This window comes from Onychomys torridus, chromosome 2 (assembly GCF_903995425.1).
Source record: "Onychomys torridus chromosome 2, mOncTor1.1, whole genome shotgun sequence".
Classification (NCBI taxonomy): domain Eukaryota; kingdom Metazoa; phylum Chordata; class Mammalia; order Rodentia; family Cricetidae; genus Onychomys; species Onychomys torridus.
In genome coordinates, this window is record NC_050444.1 from 145,693,303 (window position 1) to 145,720,673 (window position 27,371).

Here is a 27,371-nt window from a genome sequence, read left to right on the forward strand (position 1 = left end):
TAGTCTCCTTCTCCCTCTCTTCCCCTCTCTCTCCCCTCTCCCCTAGATGATAAGGAGCTCAAGACCCAAATTCAAAAGCACTAAAGGTCAGTTGAGCATAGTATCTACCACAGGCCTGGAAACCCAGCACTCAGGAGGCGTCCTAGGCCAGCTTGGACTACATAATCAGACTATGTCTCAAAACAAATCAAATCAAAAGAAAGAGACAGCAGCAACAACAAACAAAAGGTTGGTCCTAAGTTTGAGCTGGTGTATAAGCAAAGTCCAGGCCAGCCAGGACTCTATAGGAAGGCCTCGTCCAAACAAACAAAGCCTGAGGGTCAATGTGTGCCCAATTTACTGATCTGTGAGGAAGTCTAGGTTGGTAAGCTGAGGCTCACTCAGGCAGTGGTCTGCTCAGCCCAGCCACGGATGCCCGCCTATTCAACATTTGAACATTCTAATCTACCTTTCTAATCTTATCAAGGCTCCACTCAACCTTGACTTGCCTGGAGACTGGTAGGAAAGTGGGAGCACTATTCAGCTTACTCAAGCCCTTAAGTACAGAACATCTCTCTAATGCTTGGTACGCACTGTAAGAAAGAAGAACACTGGAAATAAGCCAAGTGGTGGCTCCTGCCTTTATAATCTCAGTACTGGAGAGGCAGAGGCAGGCAGATCTCTGAGTTCGAGGTCAGCCTGGTCCACAGAGCTAGTCCAGGACAGTCAGGGCTACGCAGAGAAACCCTGTTCAAACACCAAAACAAACACAAACAAAGAATGCTGGAAATTAAGTTAGAGATAGAGAATCTGCCCAACACGCACAGGCAGTACTGATGGTGATTACGAGAGTGCAAAAAGAAAAGAAAAACAAGGAAGAGAGTTGGCCAACAAGAATCCATTACAGCCAGGCAGCAGGGGCGCACGCCTTTAATCCCAGCACTTGGGAGGCAGAGCCAGGCGGATCTCTGTGAATCTGAGACCAGCCTGGGCTACAGAGAGAGATCCAGGACAGGCACCCGAAACAACACAGAGAAACCCTGTCTCTAAAAACCAAAACAAACAAGCAAAAAAAGAGAATCAATTAAAATAGCCAGGCATGCTGAGTATAATGACACACGCCTTTAATCCCAGCACTTGGGAGGCGGAGAGAAAGGATTGCTGGGCAACACAGGAAACATTGTCTTGAAAAACACCCCCCCCCCAAAAAAAAGAGAGAAAGAGAATAAGCTAGGCATAGGTGATTCAAGCCTATAATCCCAACATTCTAGAGGTTGAGAGAGGAGAACAGTCATGAATTTAAAGTCAGCCTGGGTTACAAAAACCTAGTCTCAAACCAAACAAAAATGAGTCATTTTAAGAGGAAAGAAGGAGGGCTGGAGAGATGGCTCAGAGGTTAAGAGCACTGGCTGCTCTTCCAGAGATCCTGAGTTCAATTCCCAGCAACCACATGGTGGCTCACAACCATCTGTAGTGAGATCTGGTGCCCTCTTCTGGCCTGCAGTCATACATGCTGTATATATAATAAATAAATAAATCTTTTTAAAAAAAAGAGGAAAGAAGGAACCTGTTTCTAGGGCTTAAGACTCTAGCCGAGATTGCTGTAATACCTTATAATACAGCACAAAAGCACATCAGTGCTCACAGGTACTGGAAAGAGAAATACCAGGGACCCAGGCATGGTGGTTTGTTTGTGATTCTAGCACTGGGGAGGCAGAAGCAAGAAAACCACAGGAAGTACAAGTCCAGCCTGGGCTACACGGTGAGACAGGGTCTCAAAAACAAAACCACAAGGGAGAAGCGATGAGCAAGGAGAAGGGAAGGCTGGTGAAGGCAGTAGCTTTCCGGGTGGTTTCCTACCCCCTACCATCGGCCGAGGTGGGGGTCTGCACCACACTTGTCTGCTGGCCTGGCACTGGAGCTCTCGCGCTGCTGATGAGGAGGTCGAACTTGGTGCTCCTACAGGTATTGGAGCAAACTTTGTCATGCTGGTAAAAATCGATCTGTCCAGAGTCCATCATTTTCCTGTCCAGAGACAAGAAGCAGTTGAGCCCGCGGTTCACCTATGAGAACTATGGGAACTATGAGAACTAAGGGGCAGACGGAACAATCTGCTGAGTCCATAGTGAAAATTAAAAGGGCCTAATAATCTGAAGCCATCGCACTATGACAGTTCTAACTGGAATTATAAAATGTCCATTGGTCCTGCCCGCATTGACTGCCATTTCTCTCCTGAGTTTCCTCAGCATCAGTATGCTTCACCAAGCTTTAGATACACTAAGAATGTCAGTAAAAACCAAGGCTGAAAGGCCCGGCACTCGGGAGGCAGAGGCCCAGTAAGTTCAAGGTCAACCTCGTCTACACAGCAAGTTCCAGGCAATACTGGGTTACACAGTGAAACCCTGTCTCAAAAACAAACAACCACAAGCCTGACAGTGGTAACAGCACTTGGGAGGCAGAAGCAGGCGGATCTCTGTGAGTTCGAGGCCAGCCTGATCTACAGAGCCAACCTGGTCTACAGAGATCCAGGACAGACACCAAAACTACACAGAGAAACCCTGTCTGGAAAAACAAAAACAAACAAACAAACAAAAGAACTAAGATTAGAGACAGGCACCACCCACCACACCTGGCTAGTATCAGTTCCAGAATGCCTAGTTTATTGCCACTTTTCGAGATAAAACATTTCAGAAGACAAAGAGGCAGAGAGAAGAAGGAAGAGAGGGGAGGAAGGAAAGAGGGAAAACAGTGAGGGACTAGAGTCCAGCTGCTAGAAGCCATGGCACAGCAGCGGACTCCTTGTCCAGCATGTGGGAGGCTGTCAATTCAAGCGAACAGCAAAAAGTAAGTAAAATTTACAAAGTCAAGAAGTCTCCTAGAGATGGGGCTAGAGAGGTGGCTCAGTGGTTAAGAGCACTGGCTGCTCTTCCAGAGGTCCTGAGTTCAATTCCCAGCAACCACATGGTGGCTCACAACCATCTGTAATGAGATCTGGTGCCCTCTTCTGGCCTGCAAGGACACATGCTGACAGAATACAGTGTACATAATTAATAAACCTTTAAAAAGAAAAAAAAGAAGTCTCCTAGAGGCAGGGCAGTGGTGGTGTGGGCCTTTAATCCCAGCACTCAGGAGATGAAGGCAGAGGCAGGTGGCTCTCAGGGAATTACAAGCCAGCCTGGTCTACAAAGCGAGTTCCAGGAAAGCCAGGACTTCAGAGAAACCCTGTCTCAAACAAACAAACAAACAAAAGAAGTCTCCTAGAAATACTGTACAACGTTGATGATGTTAATCCCTGCTGGAAAATGTCTTTGTAACAAAAATCCATGAGACCCACTATTGCAGACCATGAGCAAACCAGGAAGCATTTCACACTCCGTCATCCTGTCACTTGGCTTTTACTAACAGATAGATCTCTAGTCCTTCTGAGTCCTTTTAACATCTTCCCGGGCAGATAAAACAAGTCAAGAAGAAAACAGAAAGAAAGGAAAGGCATTCCTCTCAAATCCTTCAACTATAATGAGCCCAGGGCCTAGGGTGTGTCTCTATCACTGAGAAATTGTACCTAGTGGAAGCAGCCCCTTGTCTGTGTGTTGTTTCTACACTTGACCTTAAACTTGAGATCTTCCTGCCTCTGCCTCCCATGTGCCGAGATTAAAGGTGTCACCACACATGGCTGGACACTTCTAATTCTTGACCTTAAAATTTTTGTTTTTAAGGGGGTTGGAGAGATGGCTCAGCAGTCAAGAGCACTGGCTGCTCTTCCAGAGGATCTAGGTTCAATTCCCACTACCCACATGGCAGCTCACAGCTGTCTGTGAATCCAATTCCAGGGGACCCGACACGCATGACAAAATACCAATGCACATAAAATTAGAACAAATAAAAAAATGGTAAACTACAATGGTAAACTTGTTGGGTGAGGGCTATTCCATATGCTGACATTTGTCTGTTAGACAGTGATGGCAGAGACTACAAACACTATGCCTGGTATTTCTCAATAGTGGTCTTCTATTTGAACAGGGTATCATAGGATCTGTCAATCACGCTGGTGCAATTACTCAGCACCTAGCTTTGCTCTCTCTCTGTGAGGATGACAGGGAGGACAGTCAGCTACTTGGAGCTGCTCTACCAAAAACAGATTCCGTCCAACCTCCTGACATCAGCACCCTAAACCAGCATGGCTACACAACAAGTTCTGGGCTAAATGGACCTACATGAGACTCAAAAATCTAAAAAGAAAGAATGAAAAATCTAGTGTAGATGCTGGGAAAAGTTAATTAGTTTGATTTAATAGTTAGAGGTTACAGGGGTTATAATTCAGTGGTAGAGTGCTTACATAGCATGCCCAAGGCTCTGGGTTCCAACCCTAGTATCACAAAGCAAAAAAAAAAAAAAAAAAGGTCAATGCAGGTCAAATAGTGTAGAAGGTTCTGCCCTGACTCAGTTCTTCATTGAGATGCATGTGATGTCCTAGCACTCACCTGAGCATGATGCCGCCTAGACGGATGGCTCTCTTCCAGTCCTTCAGGGTGGACTTGCCAGCCAGATGAACAAAGTGCTTGGGGCTGATCAACTGATCATTGAACTAAAGTACAAAAGAAAAATCCAAGGTGGTCCAGTGTGAACATAGAAAGAATGAAATAATGCTACTTGCTCTATACAAAACCCCATACAATGCTATAAGCCATATCAGTGCCAATCAACCCCCTGTCCCATGATACCAAACACTATCCTTCTCTGAGTACCTGTCCTTTCCTAGGACAAAGTTACAGAGGATGAGGACAAGAAATAAACAAATCCATTTATATCATGAAACAGGGGGTTGGGTCTAGTGTTCCAGAGGCTGGTCAAGTAACTGAAGAAATCTAAGTAGCACTAAAGATGAATGGGCCAGGAAGATAACTCATATGTAAAAGTGCCAATTGTGCAAGACTACAGAAATCACTTAAAAAACGTGAACTGCATCTGTAGTTCCAGCACTCTTGTTGTGAGATGGGAAGCTGGAAGACTGGTTAGCCTGGAATACTCAGTCCAGCAGCAGAAGTCAGTCAGTCAGTCTCTCTCTCTCTCTCTCTCTCTCTCTCTCTCTCTCTCTCTCTCTCACACACACACACACACACACACACACACACACACACACACCACTTGTAGTGGGTAGCCATTCCAGCCTTGGCTTGGAAGTTCCAACCCCCATTGAGGCTTCGGTAATGGTCACGCCCACAAGGCGGGGCTGTGAGAGGATGCTGAAGACCCAGGATCCAAAGGAGAGGGATCTCTTGGTGCCAGGAGGTAGACAGAGCAGAGCACTCCAGAGAACACCGCCAGACTGCGCCATACCTTTGCCAGACCCTACAACCTACCTATCCCTTCATTTGTAAGTTACGCCCCAAAATAACCTCCCTTTTAACTATTTGGAGTGGCCTTAATAATTTCACCAATACACACTGAAGACCCTTATAAAGATTGATGTTTATCATATGTGCAAGGATGTTTTGCCTGCATACGTGTCTGTGCACCACACACGTGCACTGCCCACAGAGGCCTGAAGACGTGACAGATCCCCTGAAACTGGAGTTATATAGACTGGTTCTGAGCTGCTATATAGATGCTGGAAACTGAACCCAGGTCCTCTGGAACAGCAGCCAATGCTTTTAACACTGCACCATTTCTCCAGCCACCTAGTTCATTATTTCCTAGGGATTCAAGATGTTAGAGTAAATATAGTAGAAACCATGAACACTGCAGAGCCTCAGACTCTGCAGCCCTTCTTAGCCTAGGCTGGTAATACTAAACTCCCATGAGGAGGCAACATGACCATGTGCAGAGATCATCACTGTGGCCACCAAAGGAGGCAAAATGAACCACTGTGGCCACCAGTGGAAGCAGAATGAACAGCTATTTACAGATGCTCTGAGGAGATTTTTCTTCTTTAATTTTTTTTTTCCTGAAGCAGGATCTCACTGTACAGCTCTGACTGGCCTGGAACCAGACTGGCGTTGAACTCACAGCAATCTGCCTGCCTTTGCCTCCCAAGTGCTGGAATTAAGGGTGTATACCACCATGCCTGGCTCTCATGAGATTTGTTTGTTTTGTTTTTGGGGGTCAGGGTTTCACCATACAGCCCTGGCTGATCTAGGACTCCGTGAGTGTAGACAAGGTTGGCCCTGAACTCACAGGGATCCACCTGCCTCTGCCTCCAAGTGCTGTCATTTAAAGTGCACCACCATACCTTTTGGGTTTTTTGAGACAGGGTCCTACTCCATCACCTCTTAGCCTCAAACTTAAATCCTACTGCCTCCATGCTGGGATTACAGGCATGACCTATCACACCTTACTTATTCTTAACAACAATTCTGAATGAAGCCTATTATAATGCATACCAGTCCAAGGTATGTTACATTTATGATCTTGTTTACTATAACACAGTGTATGTGCTATATATATAGCTGTATGTATATTGATGAGAATGATTACTATTTTAATACCTAAGGCTCAAGAGTTTCTTTGTGCAGCCCCAACTCTCCTGGAACTCACTTCATAGACCAAGCAGGCCTCAAACTCAGAGATCTGCCTGCCCCTGCCTACCTCTGCCTCCTGAGTGCTGGGATTAAAGGTGTGCACTACAATGCCCAGAAAGGCTATGAAATTTTCATTATTAAACATCCTGCTCAAAATCACATGGCTCGGCAGAGATAGAGAAGGGTTCTGGCCATTCGTTCACTTACCTGTTGAACACTTATCAAACACTATTATATATCAGGTACCACACAGGGACAGCCTTTGTCATGCACAAGGTCCTGCCATCACCACCGAGGCATCATATGGACGAGGTTTGCCTTGGTGGAACAGACAATACTCTCTGCTTGCACAAGTCTCGTGCACCAGTGGAGCTAGGGCTAGACCCATTTTATTTCAAGATCCTTAGGTTTTTCATTGTGACGCCGTAAGAACAAAGCTGTGGGGACAGCGAGACAGCTCAGCTGATGAAGGCATTTGCCACCTGTAGGAAGGGGCAGACCTTGAAGGAGGGAGGGAAGCCCGGAAGGAATGAGTATTTTTGTTGTCGCTGTTTCAAGATAGGGTCTCACTATGTAGCCGTCTGTCCTGGAACTCACTCTACAGACCAGGCTGGCCTTGCCTCTGCCTCTCAAGTCCTGGGATTAAAGGTGTGCACCACTATGCCCGCCGGCTGAGGATGTATATTTTGACATGGGTGCAGCCATGCCAAGAAAGCCCAAAGCCTCAGACCATGGGGCAACTGACAAAAATCTTTACCCACACGGCCCAGGCTTCCAAGTACAAGTGCTTATGAATGAATACTTGATCAGTGTAAGCCCAGACTAGCAACTGCAGCTTCCAGATGTTTACACCTACACAGACCTATTGTACCAAGACTACCTAACCTTTTTCTCTGTGCTGTACCCAGATTTTAATACACTGAGGTTGTAGGTAGCAGTTAGAGAACTCCACCTGACCCCAGCTTTACTGTATATGTGGTTGTCTTTCTTCATCCCCTACATGCCCTAGCCAGGGTTCCAGGACCCAAACCATGCAGGAACTGCAGCTGCCAAGCCTGACAAGCAGAGTTCAAGCCTCAGATGAATCCACACGGGAAAGGAGAGAAGAAACCATGCTGCAAACCTCCTTTGCCCTGCGTGGGCGCCACGCAAAATAACTGAACAAATAGCACTTGCCCAGCATGCTCCAGACCCTAGATCAGAGTGCTCCATTTCCCTGCAGAAGCTGATCTGGTGAAAGACAGAGAGAAGTCACTGAAACAAAACCTCAAGAGGAGACAATTACCTTGACGCACTTCACATTTATTCCCGGACACACAAACTTCTTCCAGAGGAGGATGGCTTTACTCTCTCCACAGGTTATAGGGTAAGCAATTTCCATATCCTCGTTTGCTTCTATACTACTTGCATCTGAAAATGAAAAAAAGCAATCCACTGTTCACTGAACAATTCTTCCCTAAACTTAAAATCCAAATGTACAGTTTTCGGGTTCCTTTCAGGCCATATTTTTTTTTTTTTTAAGATAGGGTCTCATGTAGCTCAGGCTGGCCTTGAACTCAGTATACAGCAATAATGACCTCGAATAACTGATCCTTGCACTCTACCAACTGGGCAATATTTCCACTACTAACAAGGCACTCTTTGAAAAATAAAAATAAAACATTTTTTAAATTCTTATTTTATGTGCATGGGTGTTTTGCCCACATGAAAGTCTGTGCACCAGTTGTGTGCCTGATGCCTGCAGAGATCAGAAGAAAGCACTGGCTGCCCTGGTCCTGGAGTCACATGACTGTGAGTTGCCTCATGAGCACTGGGAAGCTAAGCCAGGTCCTTGCAGCAAGTGCTCTTAACACTTAGTAATCTCTCCAGCCCCAGGAGGACTTCTGAAGTTTGACATAGAGCTATGTCTCACCAAGGCACCAATGAGGTAACACTCTAATGACATATTCTCTCTCTATATTTTTTTAACTTAAAAATATTATTTGCTGGGCAGTGGTCACGCACACCTTTAATCCCAGCACCCTGGAGGCAGAGCCAGGTGATCTCTGTGAGTTTGAGGTCAGCCTGGGCTACAGAGCGAGATCCAAGACAGGCACCAAAACTATATAGAGAAACTCTGTCTCAAAAAACAACAACAACAAAAAATTATTGATTCTTATTGGGGAGGGCATGCGCATCATGCTGTGGAGATGGACAACTCTGGAGAGCATCCTCTTCTTCCACCTTTATGTGGGTTCTGGAGACTGAACTCATGTTGCAGGTTTGCCTCCATATACGAAGGCAAGCAATTGTAACTGCTGAGCCGTCTCTCCAGCCCCCATATTTGTTTGTTTTGCATGTTGTTGAGGATAAAACCCAGAGCATTATACATGCTACTTAAGTGTTATACCACTGAGCTACATGGCCAACCCTACCATAAACCTTTACATGTGCTACTGTAATTCTTTTGTTTGTTTTTGAGACAGTTTCAAACTGTCATGAACTTTTTATGTAGCCAAGGATGGCTTTGAACTCCTGTTTTATTTATTTATTTGTTTGTTTGTTTGTTTATGTGCATTGGCGTTTTGCCTGCATGTGTGTTTGTGCGAGGGTGTCAGAATCACTGGAACTGGAGTTCCAGACAGAGTTGTCATATGGGTGCTGGGAATTGAAACTGGGTCCTGTGGAAGAGCAGCCAGTGCTCTTTTTTTTAATCCCAGCACTGGGAGGCAAAGCCAGGTGAATCTCTGTGAGTTCGAGGCTAGCCTGGTCTACAGAGTGAGTTCCAGGACAGGCACCAAAACTACACAGAGAAACCCTATCTCAAAAAAAAAAAAAAGGAAAGAAAGAAAAATGTAAAAAAAGTCAGATTTCCTTAGATTCGAAGTTTTCTTTCATTGACAATTTCCCAGTCAATACAATGCCTCTTCAGTCTTCACCTGCAGCCTCACCTAACGACATGGACCAATCTAAAAGCTCCCTTTCCATTGTGGGATTACTTTTTAAGGCAGGGTTTTGCTACACAGTCCAACCTCAAACATAGTCTTCCTGTCTCAACCCCTCAACTGTTAGGATTTCAGGCTGGCCTCACCATGCCAGTGCGGATGAGGGGTGGAGGTGGGGATGGCTGCAGACTGAATCTAGGTCTTTGCACATGCCAGGCAAGCATTTTACTACTGAATTTACACACGTAACCTTCTGGCCTTAATGTACTCTGTAGTGCAGATTGGCCCCAAACCTGTGATTCTCTTGCCTCAGCTTCCTGAGTAGCTAGATTTACAGATTAACATCACAGGCCCCCATGGTCCTTTCTGTTTTGTTTTATCTTCAATCCCCACACCAACAGTGTTTAGGGATCCCACATAGAGACTCAAGCTAAATATTTTATCCCATGCCTCTTTATAGGATTTTTATAGACAAAAACATTTTTTTTGGCTCTTGTAGCATATTGATATTAGGTGATCAAGTGACAGGTCTGCCGTCTTTTTGGTTGGTTAGTTAGTTTTTTGAGACAGTTTTCTTTCTTTCTCTCTCTCTCTCTCTCTCTCTCTCTCTCTCTCTTCTTTTCTTTTTTTAAGATTTATTTATTATGTATACAGTGTTCTATCTGCATGTATGCCTGCGTGCCAGAAGAGGGCACCAGATCTCATTACAGATGGTTGTGAGCCACCATGTGGGTGCTGGGAATTGAACTCAGGACCTCTGGAAGAGCAGCCAGGGCTCTTAACCTCTGAGACATCTCTCCAGCCGAGAAGTGAGTTTCTCAAAAACAGTGAAAAATGTAAAAAAGCAGGCAGTGGTGGCGCACACCTTTAATCCCAGCACTCGGGAGGCAGAGGCAGGCGGATCTCGGTAAGTTTGACGCCAGCCTGGGCTACAAAGCAAGTTCCAGGAAAGGTGCAAAGCTACACAGAGAAATCTTGTCTTGAAAAACCAAAAATAAACAAAAAACAAAAAACAAAACAACAACAACAACAACAACAAATTTTCCTATGTAGTCCTTGCTGTCTAGGAACCTGGAACTTAGAGGTCTGTCTGCCTCTGCCTCCTGTGTGCTAGGATTAAAGCATGCACCACCATAAGTCTGCCATGTTAATTAGCAGTATTGGTAAGCACACTGCATTGGTGGAGACAGAAAGTAAGACATGAAAGGCCAGAAATGATAGGCTGGGGGCACAGCTCAGTAGTGGAGCACCAGCATGGCTTGAACAAGATCCCAGGTTTCACCCCCAGAAATTTAAAAGCAAAAATATATAGAAACTCTCAACCAACAAGCTGAAGTCAAAGGTACTGGATAGAACGGCAGAAAGACTTACCAATTCCTTCTTCAATTTTGTGTATCGTGTGGGTTTCTACAGCTACAACTGCTGCGTTGTTCTCTGACCCAGCATCATAAACCCTGTTGGAAAAATGTCCATCCATAAACAAACTCCACAGATCGTGAAAAAATTAATACTCACAGCACAGAGTTCAGACATTTGTTTTAATGTATCCCAAAACGAGTCAAGTAAGTATATTTTACAACACTACCTTAGTACTTTGACAAGTTTCCTACTGTACTTTAAACTCTAAGAGGTCCAGAACTGCTTAGCAGTTAAGGCCAGGAAAATGAAAACAACTCACCTCACCCCAAGTAAATTAGTATTTGCTATATGTACTCCCTTGCTACTGTATTACACAGACTTTTTCTGTAATAACTTTAAAGATTTGTTGCTTAAATGTACAAAACCACGTGATTGCTTGCACACATACACACTGGTGTATGAGAATGCGCATGAATGTGTGTATGTGCCTAGAAGAACAGAAGGGGGTGTCAGAACCATGGAGTTGGAGTTACAAGTGACTGTGAGCTGCCTGATGAACTGAACTTGGGTCCTACAGAAGAGCAACATGCTCTCTTTTAACTACTGAGCCAGCTCTCCAGCCCCTTCCTCAATAACTTTAAATCACTGGTTTTCAACCTTCCTAATGCTGCTACCCTTTAATAGAATTCCCCATGTTTTAGTGACCGCCGACCATAAAATTATTTTCATTGCTACTTTATAACTAATTTTGCTACTGTTATGAATTGTGGTTGTTGGGTTTTTTGTTTTTTTTTTTTGAGTTAAGGATTGAACCTAGGGCTTTGCACTTGCTAGGCAAGCGCTCTACCACTGAGCTAAATCTCCAACCCCTGTTATGAATTGTAATGTAAATATCTGTGTTTTCTGATGCTCTTAGTGGACCCCTGTGAAAGGGTCAACTCTCAGAGGGGTCATGACCCACATGTTGAGAACCACTGCTTTAAATGCACAAGATATAAGAGTGCTGTTTCAAGTACAAGATAGACTTTTTCATAACATTCATTTGCCAAAAGTAGAGTCAGCAGACAGTGCAAGACAGGAAGCAGCAGATGACCCAGAAACAATGACCCTTGCCGAAACCTGGACATTTTAGCATTGTTTTTTTTTTTTGGTGTTTTAGACTTTCAGGGCATCAGAACTAAATTATTGACATAAACCAAGCATATAGAAACAAACCAATCAACATGGAACTGGCCCAGGTAACCAGCAATCACTAGAGGCTCCACCAAACAGGAGGCTATCTATGCAAGACACCACTGGAACACACCCAATGCCATCTGCTCTAGGCAGCTAATCAGGACTGGGCCTATTTGGGACTTTGAGGGGGTAGGTTAGGTAAAGCAGATCTTCCTCAAGGTACATTCTCAGCTCAGGTAACCTAACACCTCAGATATCCTTCCTTTCATTTCTGTAATCAGCCTAACGGGTTAATTTGTAGTGGTATTTACTCTGTCCACAACCTTGGGCTATAGAGCCAGGAGGCGGTGCTTCCTTGTACTTGACCTCTATACAGCATGTATGACCAGAAGAGAGCACCAGACCTTATTAAAGATGGTTGTGAGCCACCATGTGGTTGCTAGGAATTGAACTCAGGACCTCTGGAAGAGCAGTCTGTGCTCTTAACCTCTGAGCCATCTCTCCAGCCCCATACTTGACCTCTTTTAAAAGATTTTATTTATTGTGTATACAGAAGAGGGCACCAGATCTCATTACAGATGGTTGTGAGCCACCATGTGGTTGCTGAAAATTGAACCTGGGTCCTCTGGAGGAGCAGTCAGTGCTCTTAACCTCTGAGCCATCTCTCCAGCCCTGTACGTGACCTCTTAAAGGAAAGGGAAAGGGGTCACATGGTCCCTTCCTTTTATTTATTTATTTCTTTATTATCCTGGTGTGATTGGACTCCAGAAGACCTGGGAATTGAACCTGGTTCCTCTGAAACATCAGTCAATGCTCTTAACCACTGGGCCATCTCTCCTCTCCTCTTTTTTAATGAGTAGTAGGGATGTATTAAGATATAAATTGAGGAAATACACTCTAAAATACAGAACAGAGTAGACAGCTGAAGTCGTCCTCTGATCTGACTGGGAGTGAATCCACCTCGAAGGCAACCAGAAGAAGGGGCATGTGACCCCTCTCTATTTCCTTTTAAGAGGTCACAAGGGCAAAAAGCACCACCTCCTTCTGGCCCTATAGCCCAAGGTCATGGGCGGAGCAAATCCCTCTACATTAATCCTTACATCTTGTTATCTGATAGCATGGCCTGTACACTCTTCTTTGCGTGGGTGCTGGTCCACCTCTGTGGTGACACTTCTAGTGCAGACCTCCCCTTTGAACTTCACACCACAATGCACAACGCTCAGTGAACAAGCAAGCATATTTGGACATTTTTATCTCAAAGAACGTCCCTGTGCTCATTATGCTTGCAATAATCACCATGTACTTTTTTATTCCTGAGCTGGCGTCACACACCTGCAGTCCCAGCACTTGGGAGATAGAAGCGGGAGGGCCAGGAATTCTAGGTCAACCTAGAATACACAGGAGACTGTCTCAAACAAAACCAAACGATACAAAAGCTATATACTCTGGGCTGCAGAGATGGCTTGGTGCTTAAGAGCACTGACTGCTCCTCTGGAGGACCCAGGTTCAATTTTCAGCACCCACATGGCAGCTCATAACTTTCTGTAACTCCAGAATCCAACACCCTCACACAGACATATATATACAGGCAAAACACTGATAAAATAAAAGTAAATCTTTTTTTTTTTTTTTTTTTGGTTTTTCGAGACAGGGTTTCTCTGTAGCTTTGGAGCCTGTCCTGTCCTGGACTAGCTCTGTAGACCAGGCTGGCTTCGAACTCACAGAGATCCACCTGCCTCTGCCTCCCGAGTGCTGGGATTAAAGGTGTACACCACCACCGCCTGGCAAAACAAATCATTTTTTTAAAAAAGCCATCTTCTTGTCTCTTGTCCCCCATCCTCTCCATCCTTATCACTGGTGTCACCTGGCACAGTGGATGGGACCTGGGCACTGCGCTAGACATACCTCTTCCTCTCCTTCCTGCTCTTGGGATGGGATGGCAACTGCTTTTATTTCTTCCCCTTTCTTGAATCCTTTTTTTTTCTTTCTTTTTTTGTTTTAGTGGAGATTAAACCTGGTCCCTTATGCATGCTAGATAGGCACTCTGTGACAAAACCACACACCAGCCCTTCTGCTGGAGTTCCCCCAGTTCCTGCGTGGTTGTCAAATCTTGCCAGACAGACCTTTGTGACACCAGTTGTTCTCCCTGCCTCTAATGCCACTGCTACCCTTTGACTCGGGCGTCATTAATGTCCAGCCTGGAACAGCTTGCCCAGCCCATCTCATCAATCCTGTACACTCCAGCAGAACAATTATGGGATTCTCCTCTTTTTAAAACACTGAATGCCAGGCAGTGGTGGTGCACACCTGTAATTCCAGCACTCAGGAGGCAGAGGCAGGCGAATCTCTGTGAGTTCGAGGCCAGCCTGGTCCACAGAGCTAGTCCAAGACAGGCTTCAAAGCTTCACAGAGAAACCCTGTCTCGAAAAGCAAACAAACAAACAAAAAACATCAAAAATAAAACACTGAAAATGTGTTTCTTCGTTCTTGTAGTTCTAGGGACTGAACCCAGAACCTGTCAGATGCTAGCCCAGGGTTCTGTCCTGGAACTTGCACTATAGACCAGTCTGGTCTTGAATTCACTGAGATCCACCTGCCTCTGCCTCCCAAGTGCTGGGGTTAAAGGTGTGTGCCACCACCTAGCTTATTTTTTACTTTTTATTTTGAGACAGGTCATAGTAAGTTGATTAGGCTGGCCTAGAGTTCAAAGTGATCCTCCTGCCTCCACAGTGTTGAAATTACAGGCATTGCCATCATTCCCAGCTTTAGATACAGTGTTTTTGTTTGTTTGTTTGTTTCTCAGTAGCTTTGGAGGCTGTCCTGAAACTCACTTTGTAGACCAGGCTGGCCTTGAACTCACAGAGATCCACCTGCCTCTGCCTCCCAAATGCTGGGATTACAGGTGTGCGCCACCACCTCCCAGCCCAACGGTGTTTGTTTTTGTATTTTTTGCATTGCTGGGGATAAAACTCAGGACCTCATGCTCATAGACAACAATGAATCAACTGAGCTCCACTCTCCACCTGTCTTAATAAACAGTTCACAGATTAGACTTCCACAAAGTAGCCCAGCCCCAGGCTTGTCACAGCTACTGACTAACACTGATAGAGGATAAGGAGACACAGAGAAGCAGGAAATGGTCCTTCTCCAAACAGGTATTCCACCTGCCTCAGGAGATGAAGACATCACCACGATGGGAACTCACTGCAGTGACTGATACTCAAGGCTCCACCCTGGGCTCTAACTTACTACAGTCTTCAGAATAAACTCTCTGTCATGTGTCCCTACTGAATGTCTCTAGTGTGTCACTGACTACAAAAGATGTTATTCTACACTAATTATTTGGACCAGGAAGTAAGTCATCAAAGGAGTGCAGTGTTTCAGGGAGACAAGAAAAGTCAGGAGCCACTCAGATGCCAGCTTGTGTGGTTCAGACATACTTGTCACAGTCACATGCAACTGTGTTACCAATAGTTTTCAGGTGTTGCCCACATTTAAGATGTAGACTGAGCTAAGGCTGGCTAAGATATTTAGTTATTTTCTGTATGAATTAGTTATTGATTCTGTGTGATCCAAAAGCAGAACTGGATGCTGAGGTTAAATGTATAACAGCTGTCTTTAGGTTTGTGATATGTTTGATGTGTTGCCAAAGTCTTTGAGTTCTGAACATAATTTCAATAGTAGTTATAAGACCACATGAACAAATCAAATAGAGGAATGCTAAGTAAAAAACTGGGATTAGGGCTGGAGAGATGGCTCAGAGGTTAAGAGCACTGGCTGTTCTTCCAGAGGTCCTGAGTTCAATTCCCAGCAACCACATGGTGGCTCACAACCATCTGTAATGAGATCTGGCGCCCTCTTCTGGCATGCAGGCAGTACAATGTATACATAATAAATAAATCTTTAAAAAAAACAACAACTGGGATTAAAGGTGTTCCTCATAACCAGGTGGTGGTGTCCCATGCCTTTAATTCCAGTACTCGTGAGGCAGAACCTGGTCTACAAAGTGAGTTCCAGGACAGCCAGGGCAACACAGAAAATCGCTTTATCAAAAAACAAAACAAAAACAAAGGTGTTCATCACCATGCCCACTTGAGATGCCAAGTTTAGTCACCAGCACCGAAATATAGGTTAACAAACATCTCTAACTCCAGGTCCTTTTCTGGCTTCTGCGGACACTGTATGCACCTGGTGCTCAAACATCCATACACATTAAAAACAAAGAACAACATCAACAAAATGAAAACAAAAACTGTTCATTATGAATCCAAAATGGCTTGGAAAGTCAAGAACGGTGACAGAATCTTAGGACCTTCATTTCTTCTGAGAACTCTAAATATGTTATAAAAGAGATTTATTTGAAAAAATTAATAACCATTTAGAGATGGTTTATTTTATTTGAAATGCTGAAGATGTAACTCGGGGCCTTCTGAATACCAAGGAAGTACTGGGTGACATTTCCAGGACACTCTTGTAGTTACTGGGCCTTTTCAATGGATTTTTGTTTGTTTTGAGATTGGGTTCCTTGTAGTTCAGACTGGCCTCAAATTTGCTATGCACCTGAGCATAGCCTTAAGTCTCTGATTATCCTACAACTCCCAAGTACTGGATTTACATGCATACCCCACCATGCATGCACTTCTCCCCAGTACTTACTCACTCTCTCTCCCTCCCCCCACCCCCTCTCTCTCTCAAAAAAGTACATGCTGAATATATTTTCTTTTATGCTATTATGGAAAGCTCTGGAAATCATCATTTGCAGTGATAGAAATGTGAACTCAGGGCCTTGCCCATGTCAGGCAAGTGCTTAATCACTGAAATATACTCCAATCCTTCCCTAGAATTAGTAAAAAGCTTTCTAGATATCTCATTGTATATGGGGGAAAACAAAGGTTTTGTTTTGGTTTGGTTTTGATACTTTTATATTAATAGGTTCACTTTATAGTAGGCCTACAGTGGGCTGGAGAGATGGCTCAGAGGTTAAGAGCACTGACTGCCCTTCCAGAGGTCCTGAGTTCGATCCCCATCTGTAATGAAATCTGGTGCCCTCTTCTGTATACATAATAAATAAATAAATCTTAAAAAAAAAATAGGCCTACAGCTTAACCTTTGTTTTCCTCCAGCACTCGGGAGGCAGAGGCAGGTGGATCTCTATGAGTTCAAGGCCAGCCTGGTCTATAGAGCTAGTTCTAGGACAGGCACCAAAACAACACAAAGAAACCCTGCCTCGAAAATCAAAAACAAAACTAAACAAAAATACCTAAAGTATCATCTCATACAGTATGCCAGCTTCTTTGTGTACACATGGGAAGACTGTTCCAATCTACCTTTGCTGCCTAATGCACTCCTGCAAACATGTACATAACAAATATCTGGAAAAGTTCAAATAGAAGTTTAGTGCTGCATGCCTGTAATTCCAACACTTGGGAAGCTAAGGCAAGAGGATTTCTAGTTTGAAGTCTGGGCTTTATAGTGAGTTCAAGGACACGCTGAGATCCTATTTGCAAAAAAAGAAAAAGAAGGGTACTGCTGAAGAGATGGCTCTGAGGTTAAGAACACTGTTTTTCCAGAGGACCTGCCCACATTCGGTGGCTCACAACTACCTATAACTGTAGCTCCAGGAGATCTGACTGCCTCCTCTGGTATCTATGTGCACCTACACCCATATGCACATGTCTGTGCAAAGATATACCCAGAATTTTAAAAATTAATTTACAAATATTAAAAACAAAAAGCTGGAGGCCGTCTTGTATACCCTAATATCAGCATTTATGAGGTAGAGGCAGATGGCTGAGAATACAAGGCAAATCTGTGCTACCCAGTAAAGACTCTGTTTCAAAAGAAACAAACAAAAAAAATAAAGTATAAATGCTCCTCCACCTCACCTCAACTCCACCCCCAGCTTTGGAAGCAACTATCCTACCTTGGTTGTCCTCGTACCATTTTTTGTTTGATGGTCCAGTTACACCTCAATGTTTCTTTCTTTCTTTTTTCTTTTCTTTTCTTTTTTTTTTTTTGAGACAGGGTTTCTCTGTAGCTTTGGAGCCTGTCCTGGAACTTGCTTGGTAGACCAGGCTGGCCTCGAACTCACAGAGATCCACCTGCCTCTGCCTCCTGAGTGCTGGGATTACAGGTGTGCACCACCACTACCCGGCCTCAATGTTTCTTGGTTTGGTTTGTGATTTTTTTTTTTTTTTTTTTTTTTTTAATGTATACAGCGAGTGTTCAGGATGCAGGCCAGAAGAGGGCACCAGATCTCTCATTGTAGATGGTTGTGAGCCACCGTGTGGAACTGAACTCAGGACCTCTGGAAGAACAGCCAGTGCTCTTAACCTCTGAGCCATCTCTCCAGCCACTGGTCTGTGATTTTTTAAAAGCAGATTTACTTTTATGAATGAATACCTGCATACAGGTACACTACATGCATACAATGCCCACTACCATGTGGGTGCTAGGAACTGAATCAGGGTCCCATTCAAGAGCAGTCAGTGTTCTTAACTACTGAGCCATTTCTCCAACGCCAAATTTTATACATTGAAATGTATGTGTGCACTTGGGAAGCAGAGACAGCGGATCTTTGTGAGTTCGAGGCCAGCCTGGTCAACAGAGTGAGTTCCAGGACTACACAGAGAAACCCTGTCTGAAAAAACAAAACGAAACAAAAATGTGTGTATGTTTTGGCTTTGTTTTGTTTTTATTTTTAATTTATATATATAAGGTATGAATGTTCCATCTGCATGTATCCCTACATACCAGAAGAGGGCATCAGATCCCATTATAGTTGGTTGTGAGCCACCATGTGGTTGCTGGGAATTGAACTCAGGCCCTCTGGAAGAGCAGCCAGCACTCTTAACCACTGAGCCATCTCTCCAGCCCGCCCCCTCCTTTTTTTAAAGATCTTAATTGACTTTAATATTTTTAGATCTAAAATAAATGTATTCCATTTTTTTCTTTTTAAATCTTTTTTTTTCTTTTTTTGCCGGAGCTGAGGACCGAACCCAGAGCCTTGTGCTTGCTAGGCAAGCGCTCTACCACTGAGCTAAATCCCCAACCCCTTAATTCATTTTTTATTTAAAAATTTTTTTCCTTTTCTTTTACATAGCAACCCCTGTTCTGCCTTCCATCCCTTCTCCCATCCCTTGCCATCTACCCCCATCCCACCCCAGGCCCTCCTCATAGGGAGTAAGGCGTCCCTTGGGTAGTCAACACAGGCTGGCACACCAAGTTGGGGCAGGACCCAGCCCCTCCTCCTTCCATCAAGGCTGAGTAAGGCATCACACCATAGGGAATGGGCTCTAAAAAGCCAGTTCGTGTACCCAGGATAAGTCCTGGTCCCATTGCCAGGGGACCCACAAACACATCAAGCTATGCAACTTTCACCCACATTCAGAGGCCTAGTTCCATCCCATGCAAGTTCCCCAGCTGTCAGTCCAGAGTCCGTAAGCTCCCACTGTCTTGGGTCGGCTCTCTCTGTGGTTTTTCCCACCATGATTCTGACCCCCTTGCTCTTATAATCCATCCTCCCTCTCTTCAACTGAACTTGAGTATCTTGGCCAAGTGCTTGGCTGTGGGTCTCTGCATCTGCTTCCATCAGTGACTGGATGAAGGTTCTATGATGACAATTAGGGCAGTCACCAATCCGAGTACAGGGGAAGGCTAGTTCAAGCATCCTTTCCACCATTGCTATGAGTCTTAGCTGGGGACAATCTTGTGAGTTCCTGGGTTTTCCCTATCTGCAGATTCCTCCCCACCCCCTTAATGATACACTCTGTCAAGATATCTCTTTCATTGCTCGCCCTCCCTGTCTCTCCCCCAACTAGGCCATCTTGAGCCCTCATGGTCCCACCTCCCATCCCCTCCCCTCTACTCCCTCCTCCAAGTTTACCCAGGAGATCTTAACCCTTTCCCCTTCCTGGGGTGATCCATGTGTGTCCCTCTTAGTGTCCTCCTCTTTACCTAGATTCTCTGGGGTTGTGGACTGTAGCCTGGTTATCCTTTGCTTTGCATCTAATATTCACTTATGAGTACATACCGTGTCTGTCTTTCTGGCTCTGGGTTACCTCACTCAGGATGATATTTTCTAGTTCCATCCATTTGCCTACAAATTTCATGATGACATTGTTTTATACCACTTCGTAATACTCCATTGTGTAAATGTACCACATTTTCTTTATCCATTCTTTGGTTGAAGGGCATCTAGGTTGTTTCCAGGTTCTGGCTATTACAAATAATGCTGCTATGAACATAGTCGAACAGGTATCCTTGTGGTATGATTGAGTATCCTTTGGGTATATGCCCAGGAGTAGTATTGCTGGGTCTTGAGGTAGGTTGATTCTCAATTTTCTGAGATCTGCCATACTGATTTCCAGAGTGGCTGTACAAGATTGCATTCCCACCAGCAGTGAAGGATAGTTCCCCTTTCTCCACATCCTCTCCAACATAAGCTGTCATCTGTGTTTTTGATCTTAAGCCATTCTGACAGGCATAAGATGGTATCTCAGAGTTGTTTTGATTTGCATTTCCCTGATGGCTAAGGATGTTGAACATTTCCTTAAATGTCTTTTGGCTATTTGAGATTCTTCTGTTGAGAATTCTCTGTTTAGCTCTGTAAATTTTTTTTTTATTAATTTTACATACCAACCACAGATCCCCCTCTTCCCATTCCCGCTTCTTGTTTCGTTTTGAGACAGGGTTTCACTGTGTAGCCCTGGCTGTCCTGGATCTCACTCTGTAGACCAGGCTGGCCTCAAACTCAGAGATCCAACTGCCTCTACCTCCCAAGTCCTGAGATTAAAGGTGTGTGCCACCACTGCCCAGCTTGAAAGAAAAACTTGTTAAATTTTATTTCTTAGGGCTAGCATATAGCATAGCTCAGGGGCAGATGACCTGTGCAGCATGAGAAAGGTTCCAGGTTTGACTCTGGACATTGCAAAAGAATCTTAGTCAACTTTCCTTTCTAATTGACTGTGATCCTCTGAAGTCCCAGGCCACTCCACTCTTCTTAGCCTTCACTATGTAAGGATTCCATACTATATACATGTATACGTTTGTTTTACAACTAGATGGCAAGCCTCATGCTGGCGAGGATCTTGTACTCTATTCTTCTAACACGTTCATAACGCATCATCATGGGGGCAGTGGACAGACACTTGTGATAGACTCAGCTCGATAATCTACCGATCAGGAGAATTTCAGAGCTTATAGTAGGAATATCTTTGGAGGTGCCTTGCTTAGTCTCTGAGTCAACACTGCATTTGAGAAACATGCAGCTGGGCCCTGTGTTAAATAGTGTGGACAGAGAAGATGAGGGAGCCGTGTAACTCACCCTCAGAGAGCTCACACTGTAAAGACAGAGAGGGACACTAGGAAACAGCTGCTGTAGTCAGAAGTGAGTGACAACTTGGCATGGTTACATACATCTGTAACCCTAGTAATTGGGAAGAAAAGGTAGGAAGATCAGGAGTTCAAAGCTACCCTTTACAACATAGTAAGTTTGAGGCAAGCCTGGGGCTACATGAGACTGTCTCAAAAGTTACAAAAACTAAAACTAACTAAAACAAAAAGCCCTAAGGTGACAGCGGGAGGGCCTATTCCTGAGATGAACCTCAGCCACCTCTGACTGACGCCAGTGCTCATGCTGTACTAAACTCCTGCAGTTCCTATTTCCCATCCTTTAATCTCCCAATAATACCTTTCAGAACAGCCAAATCTCCAGCTACTTACCCTTGTTGCACAGGCTGTAACTGCAAGATCACTTGGGTTTTAGTGTCTTCAGGGTTCTCCCCTTCATTTCCTTCAGTGGGTACCACAACCACATCTCCCACTGGGACACCCACTTCCGCATTAGCCATCTTTCACATGAAGTCAGCTAGCTGGGACTGCTGGGAGAAACAAGAAGCATGATGACTTCATCTTTGAAAGAAAGGAATGCCGAGATAACCAACAGTTCTGAGAGCCCCGGAGTCACCATCCTCTGTCAGGAATGAGGACTGAGAGGGAGCTGACAGAAGCTGACACAGGCTCTTAGTAAGCTTTCATTGTACATGTGACTCACCCAGTGGTTTGCCAGAACTAACTCTACCAGCCTCTCAGACCTCATTGTGCATCTCTTCTCCTCTCAAGTTAGAGATATCAAATTGGTAGCTAGCTTGTTGTTTTGTTTTTAAGACAGTCTCGGCTGGGCGGTAGTGGTGCATGCTTTTAATCCCAGCACTCGGGAAGCAGAGCCAGGCAGATCTCTGTGAGTTCAAAGGCCAGCCTGGGCTACCAAGTGAGTTCCAGGAAAGGCGCAAAGCTACACAGAGAAACCCTGTCTCGAGAAAAACAAACAAACAAACAAAAAACACAAAGACATAGTCTCACAAAGAAATGCTGTCTGACCTGGAACTCAGTATGTAGACCAGGCTCGCCTCAAACTCAAAGATGAACCTGCCTCTGTCTCCTGCTTCTGAGATCAAAGGCCTTTGTTTTCTTTTGAGAAGGGAATATCAATAAGTAGTCCAGGCTGGCTTCCATTTGCTGATCTGCCCACCTCTGCTTCCCAAGCACTGGCATTACGAGCATGCACCACATCTAGCTTGTTTTTCTGTGGATCAATTTACAACACATACTAATTCCATCCCAAAGAGTGGGCTCTGGAAAGTATGAATCGTACCTATTTTAAGACCAAGTAGCCATTTCATATCAACTACATGACATTGCATACAGTGCTCTCCTTCATAAATATTCAGTATCTGAGTTCAGCTGCATAGCTGTTAATAAATGTTGAATTCACTGTATAATCTCTAAGAACCTTTTCTTCCTTCCTTCCTTTCTCTTTCTTAGACAAGGTTTCTCTGTGCAGTCCTGGCTGTCCTGGAACTTGCTCTGTAGACCAGGCTGGCCTCAAACTCAGAGATCTTGATGCAGGGATTAAAGGCATAGACCACCACCAAGAGGCCAAAAACTTTTCTTTCTGAGACTAGGTCTCATTCTGAAGCCCAGCCTAGTCTCAAACTCAAAGCAATCCTTCTGCCTCAGCTTCAATGTGCTTGAATTACAGGGTGTGAGTCACCAAGCCTGGCTCTAAGAACTTTATGTTCTTGTTTTATTTTTAGAGACGGAGTCTCAAATGGCTGACTTGAAACTTGCTATGGAGCTGAGAATGATCTTGAACTCCTGATCTTCCTGCTCCCACTGCGAGTGCTGGGACTCAGGTGTGTCCCTCCAGGAGGGTCACAGGAACACCTCAGCTCCTCAGTGTGAATGGAGATGACCCTGTCTGACAGTTCCTTGCACAGCTACTGAGAAAACTATCACCAAGAACCACATGTTCCTTCAATCTAAAGTACTAACCCAGTCTTTTTTATTATTGTTGATGTTTGTATGTTTGTGCACACGCCACAGCACACATGGAGAAGTCAGAAGACAACTTTCAGGAGTCAGTTCTGTCCCTCCATCACGAGATTTGGGTATCAAATTCAGGTCATCAGGCTTGCATGGCAAGCACTTGTCCCCTTGTCCCAATCTTTATTGGGACACAGAGGGTCTCAGGATATCCTGCTACTGTGAGCCTTTAGAGTTCAGGAAAATCGATTTTTTCAGTGCTAGGGACCCAACTCAAAGCCTGGTGCATAGTGGGGAAGCACTCTAACACTTGAGCTTACCCTGAACTATGTCTGCAATCCTTTACATGTTACAGTTGAAAAGAATGGGGGCCAGGTGTTGTGACTCACACCATAATTCCAACACTTGGGAGACTGAAGCAGGTAGATTATGGGGCATTTGAATACAGCTTAAGCTACATAAATTGAAGACCAGCCTGCCTTTAAAAATAAAAGTTACTGGGCTAGAGAGATGGCTCAGAGGTTAAGAGCACTGTTTGCCCTTCCAAAGGTCTCGAGTTCAATTCCCAGCAACCACATGGTGGCTCACAACCACCTGCAATAAGATCTGGTGCCCTCTTCTGGCCTGCAAAGATATGTGCAGACAGAATACTGTATACATAATTAATAAATAAATAAATCTTAAAAAAAAAGTTACTGTAGAAAAAAACCACTGAATTTACTAAATGAATATATATGAACATGAACATGTGAAGGTGGGCAGGGGACAGCTGTGTTGATCACAGATGCAAACTAGAATATGTAACTGGCAGCTAGAGACTCAAGTCACTCCTCAGCTCTGCCAGTCTTGAAAACACACATACGTGGACTAAAGAGAGGGCTCAGAGGTTAAGAGCATTGGCTCCTCTTCCAGAGGTCCTGAGTTCAATTCTCAGAACCACATATGGTGGCTTACAACCATCTCTAATGAAATCTGGGGCCCTCTTCTGGCATGCAGGCATACATACAAGCAGAACACTATTTATATATATATATATGTGTGTGTGTGTGTGTGTGTGTGTGTGTGTGTGTGTGTGTATGGTTTGTTTTTGTTTATTGGGTTTTTTTGTTTTTTTGAGACAGGGTTTCTCTGTGTAGCTTTGTGCCTTTCCTGGAATTCACTTGGTAGCCCAGGCTGGCCTTGAACTCACAGAGATCCACCTGGCTCTGCCTCCCAAGTGATGGGATTAAAGGCATGCGCCACCACCACCCGGCTTATGAATATTTTTTTGAGACAGGAATTTCCTGTGTAATTTTGGTGCCTGTCCTGGATCTTGCTCTGTAGACCAGGCTGGCCTCGAACTCACAGAGATCGGCCTGGTCCTGCCTCCTAAGTGCTGGGATTAAAGGTGTGTGTCACCACTTCCCAGGCTAAATAAATCTTTTTTTTCTTTTGGACCTGAGGATCAAACTCAGGGCCTTGCGCTTGCTAGGCAAGCGCTCTAACACGAAGCTAAATCCCCAACCCCAAAACCACATTTTTTTTTGGTTTTTCGAGACATAGTTTCTCTGTGTAGTTTTGGTGCCTGTCCTGGATTTCACTCTGTAGACCAGGCTGGCCTTGAACTCACAGAGATACGTCTGCCTCTGCCTCCCAGTGCTGGGATTAAAGGTGTGAGCCACCACCACCCGGCTAAATAAATCTTTTTTAAAAAAAGAAAATACACGTACATAACGTGGGGCTCAAAGTGGACCTCACTGGCCTCGGAATACTCCAGTTTAGCTACAGCATTACTCCCCTACCATATCAGCCACTCACAGTACTCTCAACACTTAGCAATGTGCTTTCAGAGCTCCCAGCCCTTCTATGTTCTAAGCTCTAAGCATCTTCTTCGTCCCTAATGTTCACTCCTCCATGAAGACATCACTATACTTTCTTTTCCGAATGTCCCCTAAATGTGGACTGTCACTCCCGCCTGGTCTTTACACATTTCTCTTCACTGCAGTTCCCCACGGAGACCTGGACGGCCACAGCTATCCTGTGTCCTCTTGTGTGTGTGCTGCTGCTTCTGGGGATGGAACCCAGGGCCGTGCACACACCAGCAAGTGTCTCACAACTAAACTATAATCCATCCATATCTCCTGTTTCCTTCATTCCTTCCTCTCTTGGTTTTGTGAAATAGTTTCTGTGTAGCCCTGGCTGTCTTGTACTTCAATCTGTAAAACAGAACCTAAGAGATGCCCCTGCCTCTGACTCCCAAGTAAGGCATGCACCACACCACTCAGCTTGTTCTTGGTTTCTCAAGACAAAGTCTTGTTATGTAGCTCAGGCTAGCCTCAAATTTCAGCCTCTGACTACCAGGTGCATGCCATCAGTTTGAGTGCTTAGGCATTGTTTTTTCGTTTGTTTGTGTTTTGGTTTTTCAAGACAGGGTTTCTCTGTGTAACTGTCCTAGCTGTTCTGGAACTTACGCTGTAGACCAGGCTGGCCTCGAACTCACAGACATCAGCCTGCCTCTGCCTCCCAAGTGCTGGGATTAAAGGCGTGCGCCACCACTGCCCTGCACTTAGGCACCGATTTATCTAAACATCTTTGTGCCCTCATCACTCTCAACTTCGATGCTGATATGTTGATTCAATCACTTTTGCATGTATATACGACCTAGTCACATTTCTTCATATCTGGCTTTTTAATCCCATTAAATTTTTTTTTATGAATTCTATATCCCTATATTTATCAGCCTCTACTACATTAAACTGAACCCTATTTTCTCAAATCTGCTCCTAGATTTCCTGTTTCCCTAAGTGATGCTATCTTCTGCCTGTTTTCAAAAAGGGGGAACTTAGAAGTTATTTTTGCCTCCTCTTTCTAAATCGATTCAGCCACAAAATCCTATCCAGTCTACCGGGTGTGTGTGTGTGTGTGTGTGTGTGTGTGTTCCTCACATACACCATCTGTGCTGTCAAAATATATGTGGGCTGCCACACTGTAACCTGGGTTTTTCCAGCTACTTTCCCATATCCTAACCTTTGGTCTTGGATTCCTCCAATTCATTCCCCATATAGCAACCAAAGCGACCCTACTAAAGGCCACAGGCCACTTTCCCACTTAAAAATGTCTTACTGTATTCCTGTTGCTGTGAAAATAAAGTGCAAGCACTTTAACGTGGCCCACAAAGCTTCCTGGTCAGCCCCCTTCCTCCCAGCTAGCACCGTCACTGTTCTCCAGTTCTCAGATGTGCAACCTTTCCTAGACTGAGCCTTTGAACTTGCTTCCTGTCCCTAGGGCTCTTCCCTTCCTTTTGGGCTAGTCTGTTAACTCTCTGAAGCGTCATTCTTTGGAAAGGTCTTCCAGTGACTTCCATCACTAGGTTTCAGCTTATGCTCTAGTTTCCCATCATGTATTTCTTTCATGGGGGGATTGGGAGGTGGACTGTTGAGGAGTGAGGTGAAGGCTCTTCTGTTTAGCTTCAAGTTCAGGCTGGTCTCCAACTCCTGGGGTCAGAGAGAGCCTTCTGCCACAGCCTCCAGAGCAGGTGAAATTATAGGTTACTAATTTTGGGGGTTACTTGGGGTGGCCTTGAAAACCACTGTCACTAAGGATGCTCTTTGTGTTTGTTTGAGACGGGGCTTCTCTGTGTAGCCCTAACTATCCTGGAACTCGATTTGTAGACCAGGTTGGCCTCGAATTCAAGAGATTTGCCTGCCTCTGCCTTCTGGGTTTAAAGGCATGCACCACTTCTGCCTGGCTTAAGGATGATCTTGAACTCCTGATCCTCCTGCCTCCACTTCCAAGATACTGGTATTACAAATGTATGCCACTGTGCCCAGCTTTGCAGTACAATTTAAGAAGAAATCCTGCCAGGCGAATTTAGTCCTAGCATTCAGGAGGCAGAGGCAGGCGGATCACTCCAGAGCCAGTTCCACGACAGGCAAAAAAAAAAAAAAAAAAAAAAAAACCAAGAAATCCTGAGTTTGTTGCATGCTGAAACAGTAGCCTCTTAAAAGTTTGAAATAGGGCTAGAGAGATGTATTATCAGGTAAGAGCCCTTGTTGCTCTTGCAGAGGACCCAGATTGGAGACCCAGATTGGATTCCCACCACCTACATGAG

At 44.7% G+C, this 27,371-nt stretch overlaps 1 protein-coding gene across 3 annotated transcripts in view; it reads right to left on the bottom strand.

The window, feature by feature from the left end:
* Gmeb1 (glucocorticoid modulatory element binding protein 1) overlaps nt 1–27,371 on the bottom strand; it is a 46,467-nt gene that overhangs the window by 15,264 nt on the left and 3,832 nt on the right. For 2 of the 3 annotated variants that reach the window (XM_036179433.1, XM_036179435.1), the window contains exons 2-6: nt 21,680–21,834; nt 10,793–10,875; nt 7,783–7,907; nt 4,461–4,564; nt 1,847–2,004 (exon numbers count right to left, since the gene is read on the bottom strand). In XM_036179433.1, coding sequence (XP_036035326.1) covers nt 1,847–2,004; nt 4,461–4,564; nt 7,783–7,907; nt 10,793–10,875; nt 21,680–21,807 — 598 coding nt within the window. In that variant the 5' untranslated portion in view covers nt 21,808–21,834. Of the gene's footprint in view, nt 1–1,846; nt 2,005–4,460; nt 4,565–7,782; nt 7,908–10,792; nt 10,876–21,679; nt 21,838–27,371 lie in introns of all 3 variants that reach the window. The other variant, XM_036179434.1, reaches the window with a different exon arrangement.